At 37.2% G+C, this 27,081-nt stretch overlaps 1 protein-coding gene across 1 annotated transcript; it reads right to left on the bottom strand.

Moving 5' to 3' along the window:
* Window positions 1-361: 361 nt before the first annotated feature.
* LOC140327441 (uncharacterized) lies at window positions 362-25,054 on the bottom strand. The gene is made up of 10 exons (XM_072406826.1): window positions 24,978-25,054; window positions 18,082-18,488; window positions 12,403-12,473; window positions 8,388-8,450; window positions 7,788-7,930; window positions 6,834-6,930; window positions 5,933-6,085; window positions 4,398-4,570; window positions 3,200-3,365; window positions 362-561 (listed from the first exon to the last, which is right to left on the bottom strand). Exons 1-10 carry the CDS (start codon window positions 25,052-25,054, stop codon window positions 367-369), a joined length of 1,545 nt encoding a protein of 514 aa, XP_072262927.1. The 3' UTR covers window positions 362-366.
* Window positions 25,055-27,081: the final 2,027 nt, after the last annotated feature.

Raw genomic sequence — 27,081 nt, 5'->3', positions numbered from 1 at the left:
AATCTATGATTAAAGACAGGGATTCAAATGCAGTTAAAGAAACTTCAGCCCTTGCTAGTATGCATTGTGAGGTAAAAGTCTCTCAAAACATGTCCCATGTGGCAACATAAGTACATAAGTACTCATTTCCAAAATAGAATAGCATTTGGGTGACCAAATGGTGCTGCACTGTTGGCAGTGCTGTAATGAGGGCTTGATGTCTGTTTCCCCAACACTCACTAGGAATAAAATTGAGAGAAAATCCATACAAAAATGTCAGGTTTATTTCATAATAAAGTTATTTATTTGGAAAACATGATAAAAATATATCTTTATAAATAACCATATAAATACAACTCTTAAATGAGAAATTATTTGTAAAAGTGTTTAGATTTCATTCACGTCCCTTTTCCTAATCTTGTCTTCAGAAAGTTGGGGAATGAGATGGAAGAACTCCAGGAGGTTCAGCAACAGTCCCCTGTCAAAAGGATTGAAGAAATGTCCACTTTCATCCATGAGGTACGAGTACTTCTTCAAATTCATTCTCTCATTGGTTGTGATGTTCACAGCTGCCATATATAGCTGTTGATATACAAAGAAATAAGAGCGGTGGTTTATTTCTTCTGTTCAGATGCAAGAGAATGTGGTATGAAGGTCACATTTATCTCAAATGTTTATTGACCAAAGTTACCCCTAAAGTTTATGTGCAGCCAAAACTTATTTAAGGGCTTCAAAATTTAGGCATTTTACAAGATGTGAGGCAAACACTTCAACACAAAACAGAAATATTATATTTTAGTAGAGTTCTTTCGAATAGAAAATAATCTGTTTTATTTTTCTGTCTGGGGAAATAAAAGCCCCCAGTTGTTTGACTTGTATATTCAATTATTATTTAACAACACATCCAATCTATCTAAAACTGATGGGAACCCACAAAATCTTTCTCCTTAGATTTGCTTCCAATCCGATCATTTTATCAGATCAGAAATCAGATTGGGAATAATCTGCTGTCTCCTAAATCTCTGCAATGCAAGCAGATTATGGCTGGTGGGAGGCTCTGGTATAGTACTATATATACATTTCTTTAAAAACAGGAAGCTTTTATAATGTCCTCATGTGATGCTAACTCTCAATAAACTAAAATCCAAGGCGTGAAAAGGGCTGGAAAGGGTCAGTAAGGCTGGGGAGTAAAGAGCTAGATGATACTTTATATCCATCAGCCAGACCTGCTGCTATTTCTAATGCACATATGGGCCGGAATTAATAAGGTTCTTTAATGCTGGAGATGATAGACTATCAAAAGTGAATATGATGATCCAGAAAACCTGGAATGAATCCTAGAATATCACCCAGGTTCTCCTCTGACAGTCGTTCTTGCCCAGTTTTGGAGAGCACCAATAAATCAGACCCTAGGAGAAGATGACTGTGTGCAGTAGAATCAAAGTAAATTCAATACAGGAGAAAAAAAGGAAACAACTGTGCAATACTACTGATTCTGTTTCTATTACATGTTGACTTTGACACTACAAATTGCATCACCAACTTTTGTTATATAAATGGAAGTGCATACTGTAATTTTAGCAAAACAAGTTAAGACAGATTGCACCTCCACCCAGCCCCAAAAGACTCAGTCTTCTGTAAACTTGCGAGCTGTGTAATCATGTAGTAGTTTTTTTGTAAAATGTAATATGTGCTAGCTTTCTACCATTAAACCAACCATTTCTATCATTAAATAAATTGAATGCACCACGCATTTTACTCCTGCCATTGAACACCTTCCTCAGTGTGACAATGCTGCTCCTACAGTATCTTATTTCAGAAGCAGTTCTGCCAACCCAAGAATAAAAGGGTGACATGTAGTAGTTAAACTTGATGGACCTACAGTTAGGTCCATAAATATTTGGACAGACAACTTTTTTTCTAATTTTGGTTTTGTACTTTACCACAATTAATTTTTAATGAAACAACTCAGGTGCAGTTGAACTGCAGACTTTTATCTTTAATTCAGTGGGTTGAACAAAAAGATTGCCTTTTTTTATATAATCACGTCATTTCAGGGGCTCAAACGTAATTGGGGAAATTAAAAAGCTGAAAATAAAATGTTCATTTCTAATGCTTGGTTGAGAACCCTTTGCTGGCAATGACAGCCTGTAGTCTTGAACTCATGGACATCGCCAGATGCTGGGTTTCCTCCTTTTTAATGCTCTGCCAGGCCTTTACTGCAGCGGCTTTCAGTTGCTGTTTGTGGGCCTTTCTGTCCGTTCATTTAAAATGAATTGTGTTAATGTACAGAACCAAAATTAGAAAAAAGTTGTCTCTGTCCAAATATTTATGGACCTAACTGTATTAGTCTTTTTTCAACCTGACATGTAACTACGTAACTGACTTACTATGTAGTTTTTCTGCTACTTTCACTACTTTAACTGACAGCAGTACTGTCATTCCTGTGCAGGCAGCTGTGGGTCATACTAAAATGTGCATGACTCTCCGCTAAAAATTAGATTAAAATGAGTTTAAAATGCACTAAAAAGCACCCAGCATGTCTGCATATACAATTTTGTTCTAGAACTCTGCTTTAATGAATTCCTGTATTTTAGGATGGGATTGGTTCAGGTCTTGAGGTATGAACATTATCCTGGTAGTGAGTAAATGTTTATATGTAGCTATGGAGTAACATAAAATATAACAGAAAATAACAGAGATGGATATACATGCAGGAGACTACTATTAAGGTAGTAAACGTAGGAGAGCCAAATATATATATTTAGCAAATCTTTATGGGAAAGTAGTTCATTGCTTTTTTCAAAAAGAAAAATAAACAGCCGAGAACAAGATTTCAAGCTTTTAAAGATGGAAGAGACTCTATTTCTAAGGAGAGAATCTAACATACACCAGAGAGTCTCTGGTGAAGAAACAATCACTGCTGATAAAAACATATAAATATGGAAGATTCTCTACCAGAAAATGTTTCATGAATGTCAGATTCACTACTTTATTCAATTAACTCTCCTGACAAACAGTTTTTTTTTGCTCGCTATCGGCTCTTCCCCTTGTTAATTTGTGTACAGTTTCAAAGCATGGAAAGCATGGGCAGGACTTGTAAAATATACTTTGGCTTTTTTGTGCTGCTTTCCACAAACTAAACAATCCTTTAAAGTTTGGTAAAATTTTAGTGATTATAAGATTTTTCGGTGCCAAAGTTGTAAATCTGACTACTTACACATTGTCCAGTCATCATAGCAGAAACAAATCCAACCACGCAGAGGAACAAAAAGCCCATTCCAATTAGCAGGCTGCGACCTTCAATATATAGCCAATCCCAACACAGGTAGACTCCGGTAAAGCAGCTGATGCACATACTCAACAAAAACCCAACAAAAAATGTCCTGTAAAGTAAATATGAATTAGGATAAATAAATAATATAATACAAACACATTTATTAAGGACTGAAGTATTTGATCTTATCAGTTTAGAAATCCAAGGGCTCCCCCAATATTCTGTAACATAGAAGCCAATAGACAACACACCACAATTCCCATGGAGGTATATTGTGGTGTGTTTGGACAGGCATTAAAAACTAGTAAAGCACATGTATTACCAAATGCATAATGTGAGTGTGCCCCTAAAATAAACCTCTTATGAGCAAAATAAGGAGTCTGCTTTTGCTGAATTCCTTAATAGCATACATGTTTCTCATTTGTATTGTTGTAAGAGGATCAGCAAGACAGTCAAGCAGCTAGCATCTTAAAAAGGATAAGATTTTCTCATTGCAGGTTCCTATTAGGATGCTATAGCTATATATTTTAAAATGATTTATTTATTTATTTATTATCCTTCAAACCACTGCAATAAGTTACAGGATATAAAAGGAGCACCATTACAACCAATCATAAATATTTCTCATACATAAAAGCAATCAGTGTCAATCTAATGTAATGCTACAACACTTGCTATGGTATCATTGCTTTCCTTACTGAACAATATGAAGTCTTTTATTTTTATGCATTAATCAGTTCATGTAAAATGTTTTTGAAGCTATTGTTCATGTATATACAGTAATGGATAATTGCATGCTTTATCAGTGATTCTCACAGGACTACAAGAAATGTCTTGCAATGTAGTTCTCTAGGCTATGTAAGATAAGTACTTCCTGTTTCTTATAATGAGTACGCAATACTGTGATTGGGAAATCAATGTAAAACATTAGGGGCTCTATTTAAAAAACATGGAATCAGACATACCTTCAAACATTTCCTCTTGGGAATCTTTCAGGTCCATGTGTCCTAATGGCAGTAATTGATTCCCACCAATGTTTGAGGGAATGTCAGATTCCCTGTTTAAAAATAGAGCCCTAAGCATATATTGTCATATCCATATCCATGAATGTATACTGCAAAAAAAACAAAATACAGCAAACCTATTGCGGTGTCCCACATCATTGTAGACATAAGGACAATAATGGTCAAAATGTGCAACACAACGGTTAGTGACACGACAGTGCTTGGAACGAAGAGGTTTCACAAGATGACAAGTATGGCAGAGTCTGCTCAGGGGGTTTTTACCATTTTTCCAGTCATTAAAATTGATAGCCTATTGGAAAAAAAAATAAAACAGTATTAGATATTAAAAAATATTTAGTATGTTAAAAGTGAAACTTTTCATGTAGATAGATAATGGCCATTTGATCAAATAATTTTAACATAAAAACCAAACTCTAGGCAGAAATATTTGTGTTTTATTTTGCAAATAGTGAGTAACTGTAGATCTGCAGTTTTTAATGCTGTATTCGTCTCCACTGATGGACGGTTTCCTCTCACTTCCTGCCCCAGATGCTTTGCACCAATAAATAAAATAAGTGTGCTTGGCTTATTTTTTACCTCTCTCTTGCAGGCATCCTCCTCTTTCTGCAGCTAAAGGCATTACACACTTCATTGCCTGTCCTGTCATAGGTGTCTGATGTACTAATCAGGGCCAGCAGTCCTACATTCTATATAATGGCTAAGCACCCCACACTCTGGATTATTGGACAGCCTCTGCGAGGACCATCCAATAAAGGGGTGAAGAAATAGGTTAAGTTTTGTGCCGATTCCCTCCCCCCAAAGGAGGGGAAGAAAAGGATTCCCCAATGCGGGGGGTGTCACTGTATGAAACATTTAATGGCCCAGAGGTGTCCTTTGAGGTTAACATTCAGTTTTTATGCAAAGTAGATATAAAATACTCTTTTATCCTGATTGGTACAACTTGTATGATAGGGTTAGTTATTACGAATAAATGTATGAGCTTATCATGGTCAAGCTTTGTTGAAACTCCAATCATGAGGAGGTCACAGACCAAGCCAGTGTGACTCTCAAACAATTTACAAATTGACACTGAATGATCACTGTAGCAAGCTCCTGCAGCAACGACTGAAAGCGAAAGCCAATCCTAATAGCAGCTGGTAAACATCTTACAGCTTATCAATTTCCTCACTGGGCTCAATGTTGGTAAATTGCTCATTTTTGTAATTTAGAAATATACTTTGTTGTAGACAGTTGCTACCGTGTTTAAGTGCTCTAAACCCGAATGCTCTGTGAATTGACAATTTGTTTTATTTTTAATTCATTTTGGAACTGACTGCACTCCACACGTTACACTAAATTTCTAAGCTGTTATGTGTATCATATGCATGTCCCACTCCTGCCCATCATATGAACAGTTACCAATTTGAAAGTGTCCAGATACATGTGACAGTCTTTCATATGAGGTATGAATATCTGGAAGGTAAGGTCCTAAATGCCTACAGGGAAAGATGGCATAAGCCTAAAATCTCCTAAAAATTCAACAAGTATATTTATTGTTGATATAATTCTGGCATGGTCCTTACATACATCCTCTACACGGGTCAGTTATAAGCATTTATGTGTCTTATATATTGTAGTGAGCTTCTGGAGGTTTAGGCTAAGAATACAGTACCTGCCTGACAGCATTGTTATATTCTTCAGTGCCCCGTAAAAGGAATCCCGGATCCATGAGAGATGCTTTTAAGAAAAAGAACCACATCAATACATTGCAGAGCAGGAATGTGATATGCCATTCCCAGAGAGCATAATATGAGACAGGCATGATCTGTGGAGAGAAAGACAAGAGAGTGTTTAGTCAGCAATACACAATGGTTAAGTAACAGAAAATCAGCATGAGATTTCTATTCAATAAACGATACATATGTTAGTAAGGTGTGAGCACAACAGAAATGAGAATAATACACTATGGACAAGGATAAAGCTTTATTAATAAATACAGGCAAACAGTTCACACAAGTTATTTCACTAGCCAAAATTGTAATCATGGTATAGCCAACTTTCAGATCCACACAGACTGTTGGGCAGTACAGCTTTATCACTGACCCACCTCCACTTGCTGAAGTGGACCAGGCAGCAGGATTTGACTTAGGTCACAGGATCTAGGTTTATTATTATTTTAATTAATAATAGTATTAATATAGCGTCAAAATAATATGCAGTGCTGTACATTAAATAGGGGTTGCAAATGACAGACAGATACAGACAGTGACCCAGGAGGAGGAGTGGACCCTGCCGAGAAGTGCATATCTTTTAGGTTAGGTGTAGCTGCTGTGTGCAGTTGTCTGTTTTGCAGAGTGCACTACAAAAGATCTTGGTGGGGTTGTTCCTGACTGGGCAAAGCAAAACTAATTTTTTTTCTCGACCAGACCTACATTATCTATTGTTTATAATCTAGGTAACTACACAACAAATAAAAGGAATATACAGGTAAAGGACCTTTACCTGTATATTAACAAGTAGATGGTAGATTAGTTATCTGTAATTTTGTATTGCATATGATTCTATCAATTTACCTTAAAAAAGTAAGTTGGGTAACCCCACAGAAACAGATTGCCATAAAAGAAGAGTAGAGGTCCTTTAGATTTTCCTGGACGGCCAAACAACCATGTACTACAAAGTAAAACAGATATTGCATGAAACAATGAAACAAAAAAAAACACAATTTAGAGAATGGTTGCTACCTCATCCCTTTAACACTGAACATGTATAAGGTTCTGTGGACAGGTGACAATTATATTTACTCAGTGCCTTACTGGTTTAACTAGGGGACATAATCATGTGATTTGTTTTAAACAGATGAGGTGATAACCATATCTTAGCATGATATTGAAGTAAGCAGTAGTATAGTGGCTATGTGGATTGAGCACATCTTGTAGCATTTGCTGTCCTGAGTGCAGAAAATCTGTATCAAATTTATATGTTCACCCAGAACTAAATGATTGACATTCAAAACTACTCTAGGTGAGTATATGTTTCTATAAAGTTATGGTAAGTGTATTTGACTATATGGTTTAGGATAAACAGAATAATGTTAATATCTGAGGAACCTATATAGTTATAGGAACCTAGTTTTTATTACTATTCAGATTATTATGATTGACCATTCAGATAATTATGTTTGACCATTTAGAAACAAGGGTACCCATTACTTCTAAAAGGTTGCTTTACAGTACAGAATTTCCACAGCAAGTCATGCCAGTGTTCTCCCCAGCCCCTAATAGCTGGGCGCACCGCCCAGCACTTTTCAGTAACCACCCGGCTGTTTTTTGGGTGGTTACTGAGTAGTTGTCACAATACAGGGGTTGCCACCCACATACAATTTCCTCCCACCCTGCTTAAAATATTTTCTGGGTTGACCACTGCATGCTAAAGGTAATATCTAAAATGGTGAAAATAACAGGACTTTAAGAGCCAAGGCCATGTCTGTGTAATCATCTATGGGAAAACATTAAAATTGAAGAAATCACCTCCAATTAAACTTAGCATGTAGATTCTTTGACTGTATTATAGTATTCTGCAGAAATGAGACTATTTCTTTGGATTTCCGACCCTTAGCTAGCCGTAATGGAGTGTTCCTGTTGTGATCTTCAGCTTCCAGCTCCACCCCATCCTGTAAATAGAAAACAACAAATCCATGAAAGCCCCCATATGTGCTTCTTTCTGGACAGCACAATTGGGATTGAGATTTACATTCTGTTTTGAAGCTTTGGTTTTGCTAGATTGCCAGCGGAGCGAAATCCAAAATCACTAGCAATGCATTTAAATATTTTTTGTTTACATTATGCTTTTGTAAGTGGCATGTTGAACTGAAGTACCTGGATTACTGTAAACAACCCAATGTTAATAGCTGGCAAAGTTCCAGGGAGATTGGTGTTGATATTTCTTAGGATTGTAAATACAATGAGGAAACTGCAAAAATTCTAGGCGTAGTACTGCAGGTGACATTTAAATATCCTATATTCAGGTAAGTTTTAGGAACTGTGTAATTGTAAGGGGTCATATATAAACAGGAATAAGGAATCTTTAAGCCATGTAACTGATACACTACCCTTTTTAGCTTTACTTACTTGTCCGCATAGCAACTGGACAGTAGGGAGATTTCCACTTAATACTGCTAAGTGTAATGGAATCTGCAAGAAAAGAAGTTTACTTTTATTAGTAGTTTTTAGGTTTTATGGTGAAAATTCTAAATAAACACTGTCATTAACAAATCAGACATCTGAATGACCAAGAATAAGACTTAGCGTCAAGAGAGAACAGGGCCTAATATTTACTTGTAGGATCATCAAGGCCCCATGCTTTGTCTAAGCTTAGGACCCAGGTGTTCAGTGGGGGTCTTCTGACATCTATTACAAATAATTACAGATGTCCTAAAATGACTGAACTTTAAGACAAGGCCAGATTCACTTGACATTGTCTGCAAAACACTCAGTTGATGAGTTTTAAAACAATACTAATTTGTAAGTATATAAAATACAAAGAACTGAATGTAAAAATATTGCATAATCCCAGTAAGAGGCTTCTGGATGCAGTGTGTACACAATGCACACAATTGAAAATATTTAAATGCATACTCGAATATACTCTGTTGTCTATTACTGAAGTATATCCAGTGGAAGATGTAATAGTGAAAATACTACTTATTATGTAAAACAGTCTCTTTAGAACACACTTTCAAATTATGTGCCTAAAAGACTACCTAAAAAAACTACCTATGAAAGCTAATAGTGGAAAGAAACTGAGGTCCACTAAATTTACCTTATTCTGGTATAAAACTAAGTATAGATAGATCTGGAGGTCTCTCACTGGACTGTGTTGTTTAAATTGACTGCTAAAAGGCTGCCTGTATATTAGTCCATGAGCTTGTGTATGGGAGAACTACAAAAGGGTTGTGCAGCTCACTGTCACACAGGTAACACTAAGCTCAGATGACTGAAAAAGATTATGTACAAAGAGCATTGCAATAAGTCTTCCAGTTGATAGAATAAAATAAAAACTCTGATCCCAGATTCCAGTTATTTTAGTACCCCTCACAGGTCGGCTAGGGGTAATTTAACTCAAATTTACCATTTCTGTTTCTGTGTAAATGTCTCTAGTAGTTTACAGTACCAAGTGTAAAGGCTCTCAGGGTGTATCCATAATATTATGGACTGCATTGACATCACATACAAGACATAATTAATATTAATATAAAATATTTATAAATATATGTTAATAAAAATAAAAAGCCATTTACTTTTTCAGAGATGATTAAAAAAAAATCAAATACAACAAAACTGCCCTTACATGACAGTCTAAACAAGTCCCAAACCAAGTTACTATTAAGATGCCTCTTAAAGTAAATTTTAAAAAACACAACTGTTCCCAGACACTACAGCTTTTATTATAAATAAGTTGCTAAAAGACTACTAGACAAGAAAAGATGCCGAAAATATGCAGAACTAGGGCAGCACGGTGGCTCAGGGGTTAGCACTCTAGGGGTCAGCCTTTGCAGCGCTAGGTCCCAGGTTCGATCCCCAGCCAGGACATTATCTGCATGGAGTTTGCAGGTTCTCCCCGTGTCTGCGTGGGTTTCCTCCGGGTACTCCGGTTTCTTCCCACATCCCAAAAACATGCAGTTAGGTTAACTGACTTCTCCCTAACAATTGACCTTAGACTATAATAATCACATATGACTATGGTAGGGACATTAGATTGTGAGCTCCTTTGAGGGACAGTTAGTGACACGACTATGTACAGTGCTGCGTAATATGATGGCGCTATATAAATACTGTATAATAATAATAAAATGCAGAAGGAAACATAATGGACGCAGGAACATTTTCCTTTTTAAAAAAAAAATCAGTATCAGGGTCCTTTTTAAATGAAACAATTAAACTCTCTGCAGTAAAGATTGATAGCCGGAGACCATGTAATCTAACCCTTCAGGGAACTGGAACTGTGTTTTATTTAGATTTAAACGTGAATTAGTAATGCTTAAAAGTGTTCTAGTGATAAATGTCACATGCAGAGTATACATATGGCATTAGAAAATGTTAAGATGTCTTTCCATTTAGCATGCTGTTAGTGTACATTCATCTCCCGGGGAGGGGGTCTGCTGTATATAACAGGCAACAGTAATGATAATGCATTACATCTATATGTGTTGAAATAATTGCTAAGAATATCCAGGAATTTGAAAGAGTTCTATAGGGCTGTAATATTCTCCACATTGTTTGCACTTTGTTAACTCTTTACATACATGTAGTATATGTGTAGACTATAATTGTAATATACGAATAAGAGGGTTGTGTGAACAGGTACTTTTGCAGAGTGTTTATAGTTTGCATTTATTGTATTAGTGTGTGCTTTAGCATGGATCTGGTATAGAATGCAAAACTAGCTATCTATTTATTGTTACATCTAATGCCATCATTAGCCTAAATTATCCTAATTAATTAACATTTTCACTGAATGGATACATGTAACATCACCTCATACCACTGGAGTGGAGAATAAGGAGTACTGCCAACATCCTGAAACATGGTCCACAGGATAATCGTTCTCAGATCTTTTTTTAGTAATGGTTATAAACAGATGTCACCACTTTGCAACTTTACTTCCGACTATCACTTTACAGCAAACAGTTAGATGTACAGGAGGTACTGAGGATATTTGATTACCTGGGCATATCTTTCCCCATACAACATCTTTCTAATAAAGTTCCATATATCAGTATGCTGCATAATTCACACATAGCCTTAGTCTTCATTTAAATTTTGGTTTATCATAGCTGTGTCTTCATTTAAATTACAACAGACCTGTACAGGCAATTTAGCATTTTCCAGACGTGTAGTGTCTCCAATAATACTGAACTGGAGAGAACTCAGTACACAGTGCTCAGTACATAAAATACTGTTAGCTTTGGGTACTGGGTATTCAGTACTGACTTGGTGTACAAAGTAATTTTTAATGTGTAGCTTTGTCTATTTAATTCTATTTAGTAATATATTTATGATAAAAGAGCAGGTCATGCAAACCCTGCAATAGCTGGTATGTGGGGAAAAAATAGGACTAACCTAGAAGAGACATTGACACAACACAAATTTGTACAGTAAATGCAGTGCCCTTGTCAGTTGTAGACACAAAATAAATACAATACCACAAATAAAAGTCAAAAGTCTCTGTTTAGTAACCATATTGGTGAAAAACACAAATATTAGGCAATAGGATTCCACTCATTTACCAACATTATACATTTACTTTTCTTGGAATAGCCCACAAATTATCATTCTAGTTCTGGTTAGAATAAACTGACAGCATCTGTAAATCTTAAAAATCCTACTGTATGTCTGGGTTATGTAGTATATTTCCCTCTTTAGTCCATGGAATGTGCAGATTTAGCATGCAGCAGTAAATAAAATAAACATTTTATACGCTTTAAAGAACTTTTTGTTTTAGGTGCATTCCAGCTTTTTTTTAGTGTTTTTTTCATTGCATAACAATGTATAAAAAAGCATAGTGATCATTTTTGTGGTTACAAGCATATCTGAAAGCTAGCTGGATTTTTTATACAGTAAATTCCCATGACAGTGACATTTTTATTCAGGGACAAGTCTTGTCGCCTAATGTTAGATAAAATGATTTATGGGTTCAATGTGTTTTTTGCACAGTGGGAGGGTATTCTGACAATCACATAATAACATTTATTGTCCTTTGATTTTGAGTAAAAACAACATTTTTTCATCCTCTCTTGCCTCCTACCCAAAAAAAGAACACCACTCAGCTACTTAGTTACATCAACATGACAGCTGCAGCCACATTTGTGCTGCAATCAGAAATGTAAGCTGTACCTGCACAATGATCCCAGGTGGGCTTAAATGTTGTCATAGGCCTAGTTTCTTCTTCCCAGCACAACTATATACAAATCTGTATAGGGGGATCCAGGGATAAAAAACAAATGCAGTAAAAAAATATCTTTTTTTTTTAAATACCAGTCTACCTGAAAATGCTTTTCGTAGTTTTGGGTAGAAACTTGCAGGTGCAAGGAAGTTATCTTTCCATTTACATTTTTAATAATGTTACTACAGGAATCTGTCTTACCTGACCAAAGTTGTCAGTCTGTCCGGGGTTACAACCTGAGTTTATTAGCAGATGAGACAATTCACAGTGACCTGTAAATGAATAAAATAATAAATTATTACTAATAATTATATTTGTGTGTTGTGTGCATGAAGAACTGTTTTACTTAGTTTGAAACAGATTGGAGAAATGTTAGAATCTCTACATCAGTCACTGTGAGATCGATAATGGAGTATGCAACCTGTGAGTCAAGGAAATGCAGATTATGTGACAGGTTATTCAGACAGTTTTCTTCCAATATCCAATAGAGTATGGCCAATAGGCCATATCAATAACTACTGTTAGCCCTATAAAGGCACCATAATATTCAAAATATGAATATTTCAAATTCTCTATAATTCTTTCATTACCTGACAAGTTAATTTTTTTATAGGGAACAGCAAATATTTAACAAATTTCATATGCCAGTGATTTGCTTTATCTGCTGCTATAATTCACTTTTCAAGGATCCCATTTGCTGGTTTGCTAGTTTCATAAACTTTTCTTTGTTTGTTTGCTAAAACATTGTTTTACAGTTTGTTTTTATTGAAATAAACCAGTCTGGCACCACAAATATAGGGACTGATATTCACCTAGGATGAGCTCTAAGGAGACCAAAAACTGATTTCCCCCACAAGCAAATGTAGATGCTCATCTCCTATTTCAATTCTGCATTCTCAACACACAGTGGGGTTGTTGTAACAATTTACACATAATATAGCTGCTAGGACTCACACAGTCTACCATTAATATACATTAGAAAGAATCCTTACATTTATCGAACGAATCCTATTTTAAACAGATTTTGTCACAAACAGAGATCCAAATTACTCGGGAATGAATGTCCTACAAATGGGTTAAACGCTAAGGAACTTACCAAAGTTCCCTAGCTTGCTGTGACCCTGAAACACACTGGTACAGGCAGCCATAGAGCGATAAACCAAAATTTCAGACAATCTTAGTCACCAAATGCTGAAGTTCGGACAGCACCATAGTGGTGCATTGCTTGAATGAGTACACCTTTAAGTGCACCATTTTGGAGAGTTGTCCCCTGGCAGGTCATGGCACTGGTGGGTACAGAAGCATTAGGTGTGACTTTGTATAATTTAGTGCTAAGGCTGCATATTACAGAATAAGTAACATTAAGATACATTTAAAAGATAAATGGTTCAGATAAATATAAACCATTAAATACTTGCTAAAGTTTTTATGGGAATGCATAGTAGTCCAAGAATACCAAAATGATCGGTGTACATCGGAACTTTTTTCACCACTCTAAACTGAATTTAAATAAATTTGCAGTGTCAGTATACAAAGACATTTCCTCATCTTATTTGTGTAATTATATATACCCTAGACTGTGTATTTGACAATTCTTACATTTGAATTTTAAGTCTGTGAATTTACTTGGACTAAAGTCCGTGGTTCTGTTTTTTTTCATATATGACTGACTGATTCATTTTAGGAAAGTTCATTTTTCTTTTCCTCTGAGAGTTGCTCAGCTGCTGGCAGAAACAAGAGAACTATATATGGTAAGTTGATGGTAAATTTACTGCCTTCTAACCAGCACATATTTAGAATATCACTAGAAAAGAACAAATTATATGCCATCAAACCCTGTACATTGTCAGGAAATAAACAGTAAGTATGATATGGGATAACCTTATCCTGCCAGAGAAATATGGTTTTAGTTAAATAGTTTGTGGGCAGAACAAAATTTTCTTCCACTACAAATACACTGTGAAGCCCACACAAACCAAAGCATTTTTAGAACTCTTTCCAGCTATCATTTTGTCTTCCCATAAGACAGGTGTCAGGCAGAAAAAGTAAGGCAAAATCTCCTGAACAAGGACAAAGGAAACAATAAAAGCAGTTTTAGTAGTGTGGAATGGGTAAACACTGTTGTCATGTATCTCCTTAGAGATATTACTTGTGTCTAAGCTGATCTCCAAAAACATTGCCTTTTTTCTTGAATATTTACTGAAAAATGTTAGTGTACCTCTTGGTAAGCTAATGTGGCTAGATACCCCTGTAACACCTCATAGCTGTATATGTGTGGTGTGTGATCTAAAGCACTGCTGTCTCTGAATCCACGTTCTAGGTGATTTAGAGTGGGATTTGGTGATGTTATTACTTTGCCGCTCACTGTTCTTCTTGTTGGATGCTCTCACCTCAAAAAAAGCAACACCCTGCCCCTACCAGGATGATTAAAACAGAGAAACTGTGTGGAACAAGGCATAGCAAGTCAGTGATGATTAAAGGATCTCCAGCTGGGTGACCACTGGCAATACTGGTAATCCTCCAGAGCACAAGGGTCTATGGCAAATAATGCAATCTGGAATGAGAAAAGTGATGGTTTGCTTTATGGTGTCCATAAAGACCTTCCATACCATTCCATACCATACAGACGTCCATTTACCATGGCCTATACAAGAAATATTTTTTTCTGGATTTGCAATGGCTTTAAAAAATTATATGAAAATGAAAAACAGGTTTGTACATTATTATGATTTTCACACAGTTCCTACATATAAGCACCCATATACATTAGATAGCAGCCAAATCTGATGAAGATTGGGCCAGTCACATCTCAGACTCAGAGTCCTCAGACATCATGAACTAACCATATACTGTATTTGTGAAGTTTCAGCAAACTTTATTCCAGGACCTCACTGTTAGGTGTCTCTATGTGAGAATTCAACATACAGCAGTTTAAAGCTCAGCAGATGTCTGAAAAACCAGATCCCTTTGTCATCTAAGAACTAAATGGTACAACTTTGCATTGATTCTTGTAGGTTGTTTGGAACTATGGAGTAAAACAATTAAATTATTTAGGTATATGTCTGATTATGGGTTTAAAGACTTTGAGTGATGTGGCAAGGGGGAGTGCCAACCCCCCAGAGCTTTACATGTTAATATCATTGTTATGATTATTTTTCTTTCTAAAGTTTTTATTTTTTGTACTTTTGAACTGCCATCTACATAATTTCCTTAAGAAGCTTTTTGAAGTTTGATATAAGATTTATATATGCTGGCAGACTAATCAAACATAAGGTCGCTATGAAGGAAATATGAGTATATGTATTCTCATATTTTTATCCCTCACAGAATATATTAGAGTATATGATGTTTTTTTATACCTCTCCAGATATGTATCCACATATAGTGAAAAACTGAAATGAACATACACCCTGATGGGGCAATATGTTTCAATCTATTATCGGTTTTAATATGTTTGTTAAATAAATTATAATTTTGCAAGTATTACTTATTTATTCATTTGTGCCATTCTTAAGATCCTGGTAATTTGTGGGTTTGCCACTTTTTCTGTGTGAGTATGGGGTATGATACAGGAGCAAAGTTGTTATTTCCTTTGTAAGGCAGATCAGATCAACACTTGAATTGCTTATTAGTTGATTGATTTATTATAACTGTTTTCTTTGTGTTACTTTTTTATTTTGCAACTTCCCGGTACTTGGAATTTGTAATTTACTGAATCAAATATGGTAAAAGAATAGTGTATTTAAAAATATTGGTGTGAGAGGATGTTTTGATTTAATAGTGTTAATTAAATAGTAATATATATTTATCTTTAACTAATATGACTTAGATTTACATGTATGCATTTATCCAGAAACTTTATCCTTTTCTCACAACAGCATAATGATATCAATAATATACCAACTACACATGCCTAAAGCCCATGCACTTCATATCCCCAGCACTTCTAAGGTTTCATTGTGCTTCTTGTCCTTACTTTCATGTGACTGCAGCTAAATCAGTATTTTCATCACTGATGTGACTATATTGTATCTGTTACTTTCTATGTACATTGTTCCCATGGTGCTGATAGGAGGGTTAAAAGAAAAATTAAGTAGAACAAAAAACATACATACTCATCAGTTCAAAATAATTATACACAAACACACTATTCAAAGGTGTGATTATAAATCATAGGAGGCCATACGAAAAGTTGTAATGGGGTTCCTGGTTGATCTGTCTCTGTGGCATCTGGCATTTTTAGCTGTGACAATACTTTCATTGATTTCAATGTAAAATATACCTAAATAAAGGACAGGTAGCAGAAGAGTTAAACATAGTCCACACACTACTATGGACCAGTGCTACACATATAAATAATTGAAATAGTAGCTCTATGTATATTACCACTGATTTTCCAGAGACACTTTTAAGCAATTAATTTCAGCCTTGGAAGTAAGTGGGGATAATAGGCCAGTATAGTGACAGGCACTGCTTTTCAGGGACATGACTGAACTGGCTGTCCAGAAATTATTCTTGATCTTAGGTATTATGCACTACAAAAAGATTCTAGCAGTGACTGTCTCCTCTTATTATAACATTAAGCAGGCGTCACTCCTTTAATTCGTCAAAGAGTAACCATTATTATGACCCCATGCAAGTGCAGCAGGCACTTAAGAAGCATACAAGTAAGCAGATCCATAAGAACTTTGTTGTAACATATATTCTTTTTTTCTGGGGGGGGGGCGGTGGTGGAGGGGGTGTGGAAGTGTGTGGATTGTACCAGAGGATTTCTCAGTATTGGCACAGAGTTCCGTGGCAAGGAACACAGGAGAAGGTGTATGTGTCCTGTCTTATCCTGTCTTATTATACAGGTACAATATGCCTTGCTTCACTTTTCTACAGTGTTTTGTTGTATCTGCCTGGAGTTCCACTTTAATCCTGTGGAAATCTCTATAGACTTTAGCATAGTTTGTTCTATTGTTCATGTAAATGCTAACATAGAATATTTAGGAACCAGCTTTAAAATCAATAACTAAAAGCTGAACAAGTGCATCACTGACTGACAGCAAGATGCACTAATTGATTTTTGGTTACTAAATTACCGTAAAGGAGCTCCATCTAAAACTGATATGTCAGACAACATTATGGGCTCCTCTAGGCATTTGTACAATCTATTTAGTGTGTGAGGAGTCAGATATGTCTTCACATGTTTGCTGTGATTTTCCAGAAATCAAACCATATCATACCATAGGTTTGCTACACATTCAGATGGGAACTAAGATTACCACATTTATAAGGAATATAAGAAAAAATGAGTTTGGTTAAAAAAAAAAAGAACACTGTTACACAAATCACCAGTGTTATTACAAAATATATTTTATGGTCTATAGAGGTACTAGACTACTTATAACTCATACACAAGGACTTCCACATATTTAACCAATGGTTATTTAACATTAACAATAACATTATTAAATCTTTGCCACAAAACTCACATGTATTAGGAATGCCCTGCTTCCACCATGCCTACTAATCAATGACTCACTATTTGGAATGGCGCACTTTCTTCAGTCCAAAGAATTCCAATTTAAAAGGACATCCAGGGCCTCCAGATCAAATATTATAGATAAATAATAATAATTAGAATGATGCTCATATAATGAGTGGGAAACCCTGAGTTAAGCAGGACATCCTTGCTGTAATTTTTTTATTGCCATTACCTAAAATGTATTAAAATGACATCACGTAACATCCAGCTCTGAATTTGACTAAAATGAATGCAACACATATTTGTAAAGCCCAGATCCCATTTTATGCTAAGCAAATTTAAATATTTTTTTAATAGTATTAAAAGTATTTAAAAGTATTATTTAAATAAATGCATTGATTGTAACTTACCTTTAAATGCTGCCCAATGCAGTGCTGTGTCTCCTTCTAAGTCACATAAATCTACTTTTGCACCTTTTCCAATGAGGTAGCAGCAAAGTGCGGTTTGTCCATATTGTGCAGCTGTGATTAAAGGAGTGCAGCCTTTCTGATCTTCCACGTCCAATGAAACTCCTGCCTTCACAAGCAGGTCCACAACAGCAATGCACCCATTAACCGCAGCCCAGTGAATGGGGTGCTGACCGGATTCAGATTGGCTTGGTAGGTTCACTGGTCCCTTACAGTCCACAAAGAGTCCTATCAGCTCTGCAGATCCAGCCAGAGCAGCCCAATGAACTGGTGTGTGCCCCTTTTCATCATAATTTCCCAAAACTGAAGGACCTTCTTCATTAATAAACTGCTGGCATTTCTTTATATCACTGCAATACAAAGAAGCAAAATATAAAGTATAAAGTTCCTGTTAACATTTTATTTGTTTGTGATTACATTGCAGAGCTTTTCCCCTGCTTCCTGCCCGTATTTAACCAGTACAAGAAATGGGGATGAGTGTGACTGGAACATAGTTGTATAGTTAGTCAGGTTGTAGGCAAAAAACTCTGGTATAATCCAACAGGGGCAAAAACTCTCTGATTCCATGAGGCAATGAGATGTTTCCTGGATCAACAGTCTCTGTTATCTTTAATTTAAAACGGTAATACCCAGTTATATTCTGTGCTTTTAGAAAAGCATCCAGCAATCTGTAGAACTTTTTCCTGAGAGTGAGTGAGAGTGAAGAATCCCTTCCTTATCCGTAGATTACATTTATTTTCCTCCAGACCCAAAGAGTCCCCTCTTGTCCTTTGTAATGTCCTTAAAGTGGCAATTCAAGAAGAGAGTTCTCTATATGAACCATTTATATATTTATATATAAATAGGAGGCCTTAAACAAAAGTTTCAACCCTTCCTCACACCAGCAATGTGGTTGATTTACAGGTGGAATATAGGCCATTACCTCACCTGCACCAATTGAACAGACTATACTTTATGTACCAGTTGGAGAAACGTTGCTAAATCTCCCTAACAGGGACACTTGTGGCAATGAAATCTAGAAGAAGCTTTAAACCTTCCCTGCCTCCTTCTCTAGTGAAATAATTACTTATAGTGTACAGTGTTATTCAATCTAGCAGGTACACGGCTTCACATAGAAGCCCACCTAAAAAGCAGACATGTTACAGACTATTAAAAATAATTGCAACTGAAAGCATCATCTATAATTTCAAACAAAATACAAAAAGCAACAATTTACTTAGCCTAAGATGTTTCTGACTATATTATCATGAATTGTAGCTGAGTATTGAAACAGAATATATGTTCCAAGTATGAAATGAACATACCAGGTACAGCAGTAAATCCCATACCAATATATCCAAAATAAATGACAGCCAACTCTCTTTTCCCTTTCTCTCCATTTACTTTTTCTATTTCCTGCAGCTAAATATTCCATATTCTTACTCAGAAAGTGGTCTATGGATTTGTACTGACAGGGAAATCCTGTGTTCATAGATATATACCATATATTTTCTAAAAGGGGAAAGATTTATGTTGGCCAAGAGAACCTAAGCTTGTTTAAAAAGTCAAATCATGAAAAAATATGTTCTTTTTCCATTTCTCCAAGTCCACACCTACAGGCTTTACAGTGGACTTTTAGTTCTGCTGTAAAACTCAGCGAGCAGACAGGTATTTAATGCAGAAAGAAAGGTAATGCCCCTTCTACAATACCATCAAATTCTTACCCGCCTGTTTGCTGCATATCCTGGTCTCACTATTTTCTTATTCAGACAGTTCTAGATTTAGATAGTTTAGATAGTTATGCTTTAAAACTTACTAGACTGTATTAGGCTATACTTGCACAACAGTATCCCAATGCCTTTGTGCATGCAATGTATGTTTTATGGTGTGCTACATCCCAAAAAAGGGTTGGATATGGTTGTTAGTGTGATGAGGTGTGTGTTGGGGTGTCTCATTGTGAACAGAACCTCAAAACATAAAAAACAAACACTAACACATTAGGATTTGTGGTCCACTAGAATCCACAATCAAATGAAAGTGATATGAGGATATGTTGGAGAGAGGACGTATGCCTGAACACCTGGAAAATTATAAATATTACACAGACCTTATATAGCGATGACAAATTATGCAGCACTGTACAAAGTCCATAGTCATGTCACTTGTTATCCCTCAAAGGGGGTCACAATCTAATGTCCTTACCAGTCATATATATTATTAACATAGTCTAAGGTCAATTTTTGGGGGAAGCCAAATAACCTAACTGCATGTTTTTGAAATGTGGGAGGAAACCCGTACAAACACAGGGAGAACCTTCAAACTCCATGCAGATAATATCCTGGCAGAGATTTGAACCTGGGATCTAGTGCTACAAAGGCCAGAGTGCTCACCACTGCTGCCCATGACATTCATGACATTGCATGTGGTGATTCTTGCAATGGACCACCTTGGTGTAAATGAGCCCCTTAGCTTGTGCTCAGATTCAAGCTGTCATTGCCCTGGTGCAATTTAGGAACATGTGATAAGTAGCTATGGGTATGATCTCTCCTGTTATTTTCCTTTTTTAAATAATACACCCCTTCCTTCTAATGATTATCTTCAGATCTAAAAATGTCAGGAAAAGGGAGCATTCTTGTTTTCCTGGTAACATGGAGACATTTGGTGTGCACCATTCTTTTTTTTTGTTGTTTAAAAGTTTTTATTGAAATTTTCAAATAAAGTAAACAATAACATTACACAACAAATTTGCAAAGAATAACTGGAAGAGAAAAAAAATAAAAAAAGAAAGGGTGGAAGGGGTGAGTAGGGGGTTCAAAACAAAAGAATAAGAGCGCCTACTTGTTTGATTCCTATCCAGAACATGAATGGGAATGGAGGCCCATAGTATTTATCAAGGATAAACCATAAATGCCTATTGTAGACACTGGTTTACCTCTATTGTGGAATTACAAATTATTGTGATGTGTACAGGGAGCGTTAATGTGCATCTAAAACCAAAACATTTTTATTTCCAAGAGAATACGTAGAAAACATCTACAGCTATAATTATCTACACCTATCATTTTTTAATGTACTGACTTAAAGCTACATAGTGTGTTAGTGCATTCAATGAAATACATGGGAGAGAAAGGCCAAGTGGACGTATCATAGGAGAAATGATAACACTACACACATGTACAGAAATAAATACTTGGCTTTCATATGTCACAATATTCAGCCAGGCAAGGTTGTTGAACAAAATATTATTGCAGAAATTAACAGATGACAATCTATGGGGAGTTACAACCTGTTAGCCCAGATATGGACACATTTGTTGGGACAGTTACAGCTCATAATGATGAGTTTTTATAGTAGGAGGTCATTATGGATCATTATGGATTTCACGGTGGTGGGGGAGGGTGAGCTTCCGTCTAAGTGCTTTTCTGGTATAGAAAACTGCATACGAAGTAATTTTTGCATCGCCATTTGCAAATACTTTAAGTATGATAAGAACAGAGACATCTGGCATGAATTCCTATCTTATAGTCACAGGAACAGGTGCCCCCATCAGAGGATGTTTTGCTCTTATGAAAACTTATTTGTCGTAGTGGTAATATTCATCAGAACACACAGAGGGGTGAATCTCCCTATTGGGAACACACAAATATAGACCTGACAGGTGGTCGAACCTTTCCCTACTGTATCCAAAATTAAAAGGAAAACACATACCCTGCAGCATGCAATAGTACACTTTACACTGGTCAGCTTGAGAAGAGAAAATGGTAAAACCTGCAATAAAGAATGTATGAAGGTTATACACACACACAGTATGTGTTTACTATTTGTAAAACCTGGTGTTACTATTTATATTGTTAGGAAATACTTAGCAGTAGTAGTAGTTGTAGGATAAATTCCTGGCTGCACTTAGTACACATTAGTTGAAAGGAAGATGAGGACTTATTTATTGTACAGCAAAGTATACCATGCTTACCATTCCTTCACTGCCTGGAATATATGTGCTGCACTCCTACCCATGTGGACTGTGTGCCCCTCAGCTCCTAGATGGGCAGTGCCTGGGTGCTTCTGTGCTCTCTGGGTTCTGTGTGAAGTAGGTTCTGTGAGTCCAGTGGGTTCTGTAGATCCTATCTACTCTCTGTGATCTGTGTTTTGTGATCTCTGGGTTCTGTGTGTCTTGAGCTCTGTAAGTTCTGTTGGTCCTGTGCTCTTAGTTCTGTGGGTCCTGTGCTCTGTGCTTCTGTGCTCTGGATTCTGTGCTCTGAGCTATGTGGTTCTGTGCTCTGAGTTCTGTGGGTCTGTGCTCTGAGCTATGTGGTTCTGTAATTCTGTGCTCTGAGCTATGTGGTTCTGTAATTCTGTGCTCTGAGTCCTGTGCACTGTAAGTTCTGTTCTCTGTGGTTCTGTAATTCTGTGCTCTAAGTTCTGTGGTTCTGTAATTCTGTGCTCTTAGTTCTGTGGGTCCTGTGCTCTGTGCTTCTGTGCTCTGGATTCTGTGCTTCTGTGCTCTGAGCTATGTGGTTCTGTAATTCTGTGCTCTGAGTTCTGTAATTCTGTGCTCTGAGTCCTGTGCACTGTAAGTTCTGTTCTCTGTGGTTCTGTAATTCTGTGCTCCGAGTTCTGTGGTTCTGTGCTCTGAGTTCTGTGCTCTGAATCATGTGCTCTGTAAGTTCTGTGCTGCGTGTGTTCTGTGGTTCCGGTGCTCTGTGGGTTCTGTAGGTCCAGTGTCCTGTATGCTCTTTAGGTGCAGTGCTGCGTGTGTTCTGTGGGTGCTGCGTGTGTTCTGTGGTTCCGGTGCTCTGTGGGTTCTGTAGGTCCTGTATGCTCTTTAGGTGCAGTGCTGCGTGTGTTCTGTGGCTCCGGTGCTGTGTGGGTCCAGTGTTGTGTATATTCGGTGCTCCCCTCACACAGCACTTCCTGCAGTTGGCCCGGCTTCTGTGTGAGCTCCGGGTTGCTCTGTATTAGTATTGCGGGAAGTTAGTATAGAAGTGTATGGGGTGAGCTGTCCGAGCAGAATCTCCCGGGGAGATGATCACATAGCAACACTAACAGCTCCCATATAACTATATACAAGACATGGGGCTGCATTGTGTGCAGCTCCCACCCTGTTATTATATAGAACAATGCAAACACACACAACGCGTCATTCATTCTCCTGTAATGTACATTCACCTTATAGGTAAAATCACAGCATGACATTGATGGCTTCTCCTGATGCTTGTCATATTAACCCCCTGACAACCCTGCATATCATGGGTGAATGACAGGATTACAGCCAGGCAACTAGCATTGTGAAAAAGCAATGACAACCGAATTATTTGACTGAACACTGATTCTATTATTATTATTATTTTCTTAGGTGATACATGAAGCAAGATGACACTATTCTAGATCAGGCATGGTGCACAATGTACATTTCTTGTATAATAGGGTATTTCAATCAATGAATCCCATGACAGATTATATATATAACTTCTCCCAAAGAATATAAACATTCCCACCAAAGAAATGAATGAAATATTTAACAAGGCTGTGAGAAATGCAACTTGGAGGTGCCAACCCAGGACAAAAATATCTGGTTTGCATATGCTTGGCCTTTAAATATTCAACTGTAAGAAAATTCTATAGGGCGACTTCAAAGTCCTATGGCCACACATACAATGTATTATACAATGACAACACACATACTGCAATTGTATCTTAGTTATTCGTACATTTATATAGCACTGACATCTTCCGTAGTGCTGAACAACACTCATAGTCATGTCACTAAATGTCACACAACCTGACATCCCTCACATTGTCCCTCATAGTTATAAATCATTACTATAATCTAATGCCAATTTAGATATATTTAACATATTTGTTTGGAACATACAGGAAAACTCATATAAACATGGAGAGAACATATTAACACCATTCAGTGTCTTGGACTGACTGTTGTAGACTCTGGGGCAGTGAGACCAGAGTTCTCATCACCAAGCCACCATGCCATTCATCTATGGCTTCTCCTATGTTCCCAATCATTGACAGAGCTAGAAGGGCGGCAAAGTAAAAAAAACATTACAAAGCTCATAGTCCAGTGGTGGTTGTCGAAGGGGTTTACCTGGAAAACAACAACTGGAATATTAGAATATTTCTTTCTTTACATGCTGATGACACCCATCGATTTCCTGGTCTACATATCAGGCTAGATGAGGAGTCCAACACATAAGTTTGCAAAAAGTTTGTATTTACTTTCACAGGTTAGACCATTTAGTAAATTTATTAAAAATAAAAAAACTAAAATTTCCCATTTTATGAAGTATTTTGTTGAAGCTCCTTTGGCAGCAATTATAGCCTTGAGTCTTTTTGATTACGATTTAACAAGCTTTGTACACCTGGATTGGGGGTTTCTTAACATTCTTTTTTGCAAATCTTCTCAGGCCCAGTTAGGTTGGATGGGGTCTGTCGGTGGACAGCTATTTTTAGGTCTCTGCAGAGATGTTTCATAGGATTTAAGTCATTTCTCTTGATGGGCTATTCTAGGATATTAACAGAGTTGTCACTAAGCCTCTCCTCCTCTTCCCTTTGTAGTTTGAGTCATTGTCCTGTTGGAAGGTCAACCATCAGCCTACTCTAAGCTCCAAAGCACTGGGGAAAAGGTTTTCTTTGAGGTTATCTCTGTACTTTGCTCCATTTAGCGTTCCCCCAACCCTGATCAGTCTGACAGTCCCTGCTGCTGAAGAACACCCCCACAGCAGGATGCTGCCACCACCATGCTTCACTGTTAGAATGATCTTGGGCAGGTATTGAACTGTGCCTAGTTTCCTCCAGACATAATGTTTAGAATTGAGGCCAAACAGTTCAAATTTGTTTCTTCTTACCAGAGAATCTTGTTCATCACAGTAGGGTGAACTCCAAATGGGCATTCTAATGTTTTGCACTGAGGAGAGGCTTCCATCTAGTCACTCTCCCAGATCAGTGGAAGGATGCGGTTATGGTTGTCCTGTCCTATGTTAGTCCGATCTCCACACAGGATCTCAGGAGTTCAGTCAGGGTGACCATTGAATTCTTCGTAACTTCTCTCTCCAAGGCTTTTAATTGCTCAGCTTGGAAGGGCAGACAGCTCTTGGAAGAGTCCTGGTTATGCCAAACTGCCAAATTTGAGAATTTTAGAGGCCCCTGTGTCCTTGGGAACCTTCAGTGCAGCAGAATTTTTTGTAGCCTTCCTCAGTTCTGTGCTTTGCAGCAATCCTGTTCTTGATCTCTGCAGGCAGTACCCATAACCTTATGGCTTGGTTTTTGCTCTGGTATGCATTGTCAGCTAGGCCTTCTATGGAGAGGTGTGAGCCTTTATGTGTGCCTTTTCAAATCATGTCTGATTAATTTAATTTACCACAAGTGGACTCCAATAAAAGGAGCAGAAACATCTCAGCAGTGATCAAGTTGAAGCGTTGTTGCAAAAGATCTGAATACTTATGTAAATGTGATATTTCAGACTTTTTTTTAAACATTTAAAAAAAAATCTGTTTTTTGTCATTTTAGGATGAATGTAAATTAATGAGATCAAAAGAATATAAACAATGTAACTTTAGGCTGCAACATAACAAAACTGAAAAAAGTGAAGGGGTCTGAATACTTTCTGATGGTTACATGTACATAGAATAGGGAATGGTTAAATTGTTCTGCATTTGTGCCATCTGTGTCTTATTTTGAGAGATTTCTCATTATTTCCTTCCTACAAACAAAACAGAAAGGGGTAGGAAATGCTTCAAAGTGAGGCTAATCCCCTCTTGACAGTTGTATGTTACATAAAGCAGCAAAAATTGTTAATGGTTGTAAAAATGGGTGCATTGTCATGATAAAGCCTAGCAAGTGTCAGGGCCGGCAAAAGTAGCCCCATGAAGTGTCCAGGCCAGCAATAATAAGCCTTTATCATAACCCCCCAATAAGTGTCAGGGTCAGGAATGCTAATGCCTTGCCATACCCCATATTAGTGACCGGGCAATCAATAACCCCCCCCCCTCCACACACCTGTCAGGGTCAGAAAAAATAGTGCCCTGACAAAAACCAAAGTTTTTTTTGTTAAGGTCAGTCATAAACTCCGCCCGTGTTTGGGCCAGCATTGATATCCCCCTTGCCATAACTCATAGTAAGTATCAGGACCAGCAATAACCCCAGCAAGTACCATGGTTATGAATAATAATCCCCAAATAAGTCTCGGGGCCAATAATGATAATGATTATGTTTCCATAACCCTAAGTAATTGCCAAGGCCAAAAAAAAAAACAGACAAAAAAACAACCAACCATAGTCCCCAGTAAGGGTCATGGTCAAGAACACAAGAACAAAGACACCCTTCTATAACCCTCATAAGAGTCAGGCCCAGCGATGTCATTTCCCTTATAAAACACACAGTAAATGTCAGGGACATCAATAACCCCATCATATGTCATGGGCACCAATGCAAAATTCCCACCATAGCCCCCAGTGTCAGGGCCAGCAATAACCCTAGGTTTTAAGGTGGCTTCCCTAGCAGTGTGGTAAACTGTACTGTATTGAAAAATTTCCCCACCACTCTGCTATAGAATTGGAGTTGGTCTGGCGGTAGCATAGGCATTGCTTCCCTCTGTCACCTGCACACCCAGATCCTGCAGGCATTTGCATCTGATCGTGGCTGTTCCCACCGCAGTGGGTGAGTGGGCTCTAGGTTGTGTGACTAAGTGAGGGTGGGAAATCTCTAAAAAATGTGGGGACCAAGGAGAGTTCACAAAAGTCAAGAAGAAGGAACTGCAGCTTTAATACTGTTTTTTTAGTTTATTAAAAGTTCAATACAGCAAAACAGTTCTGTGATTGGAGGAGAGCATGCCATGTGACATGCTGTCCTCTGCACATGGAGACCCCCTGCTCTGTCCACCATATCTGTGGTCCGTATAAAGTACAGGCAAGCCATATATTACATATTTATAACATACTTCTGATAAAAATA

The sequence above is a fragment of the Pyxicephalus adspersus genome, chromosome 3 (assembly GCF_032062135.1).
Source record: "Pyxicephalus adspersus chromosome 3, UCB_Pads_2.0, whole genome shotgun sequence".
In the NCBI taxonomy this organism is placed as follows: domain Eukaryota; kingdom Metazoa; phylum Chordata; class Amphibia; order Anura; family Pyxicephalidae; genus Pyxicephalus; species Pyxicephalus adspersus.
The sequence above is the reverse complement of the archived record's forward strand: the minus strand, read 5'-3'. Positions and strand labels throughout refer to the sequence as shown.

Bases quoted from the DNA above. Each gene is read 5' to 3' on its own strand.
- LOC140327441 (XM_072406826.1), bottom strand. From the start codon at position 25,054: ATGGAAGCCTCTCCTCAGTGCAAAACATTAGAATGCCCATTTGGAGTT. The intron at 12,474-18,081 runs GTAAGTTACAAT...ATTCATTTACAG, and splicing joins GCATTGGGCAGCATTTAAAG to GTCACTGTGAATTGTCTCAT. The intron at 6,931-7,787 runs GTGATTTCTTCA...TTTACTTTGTAG, and splicing joins CATGCTAAGTTTAATTGGAG to TACATGGTTGTTTGGCCGTC.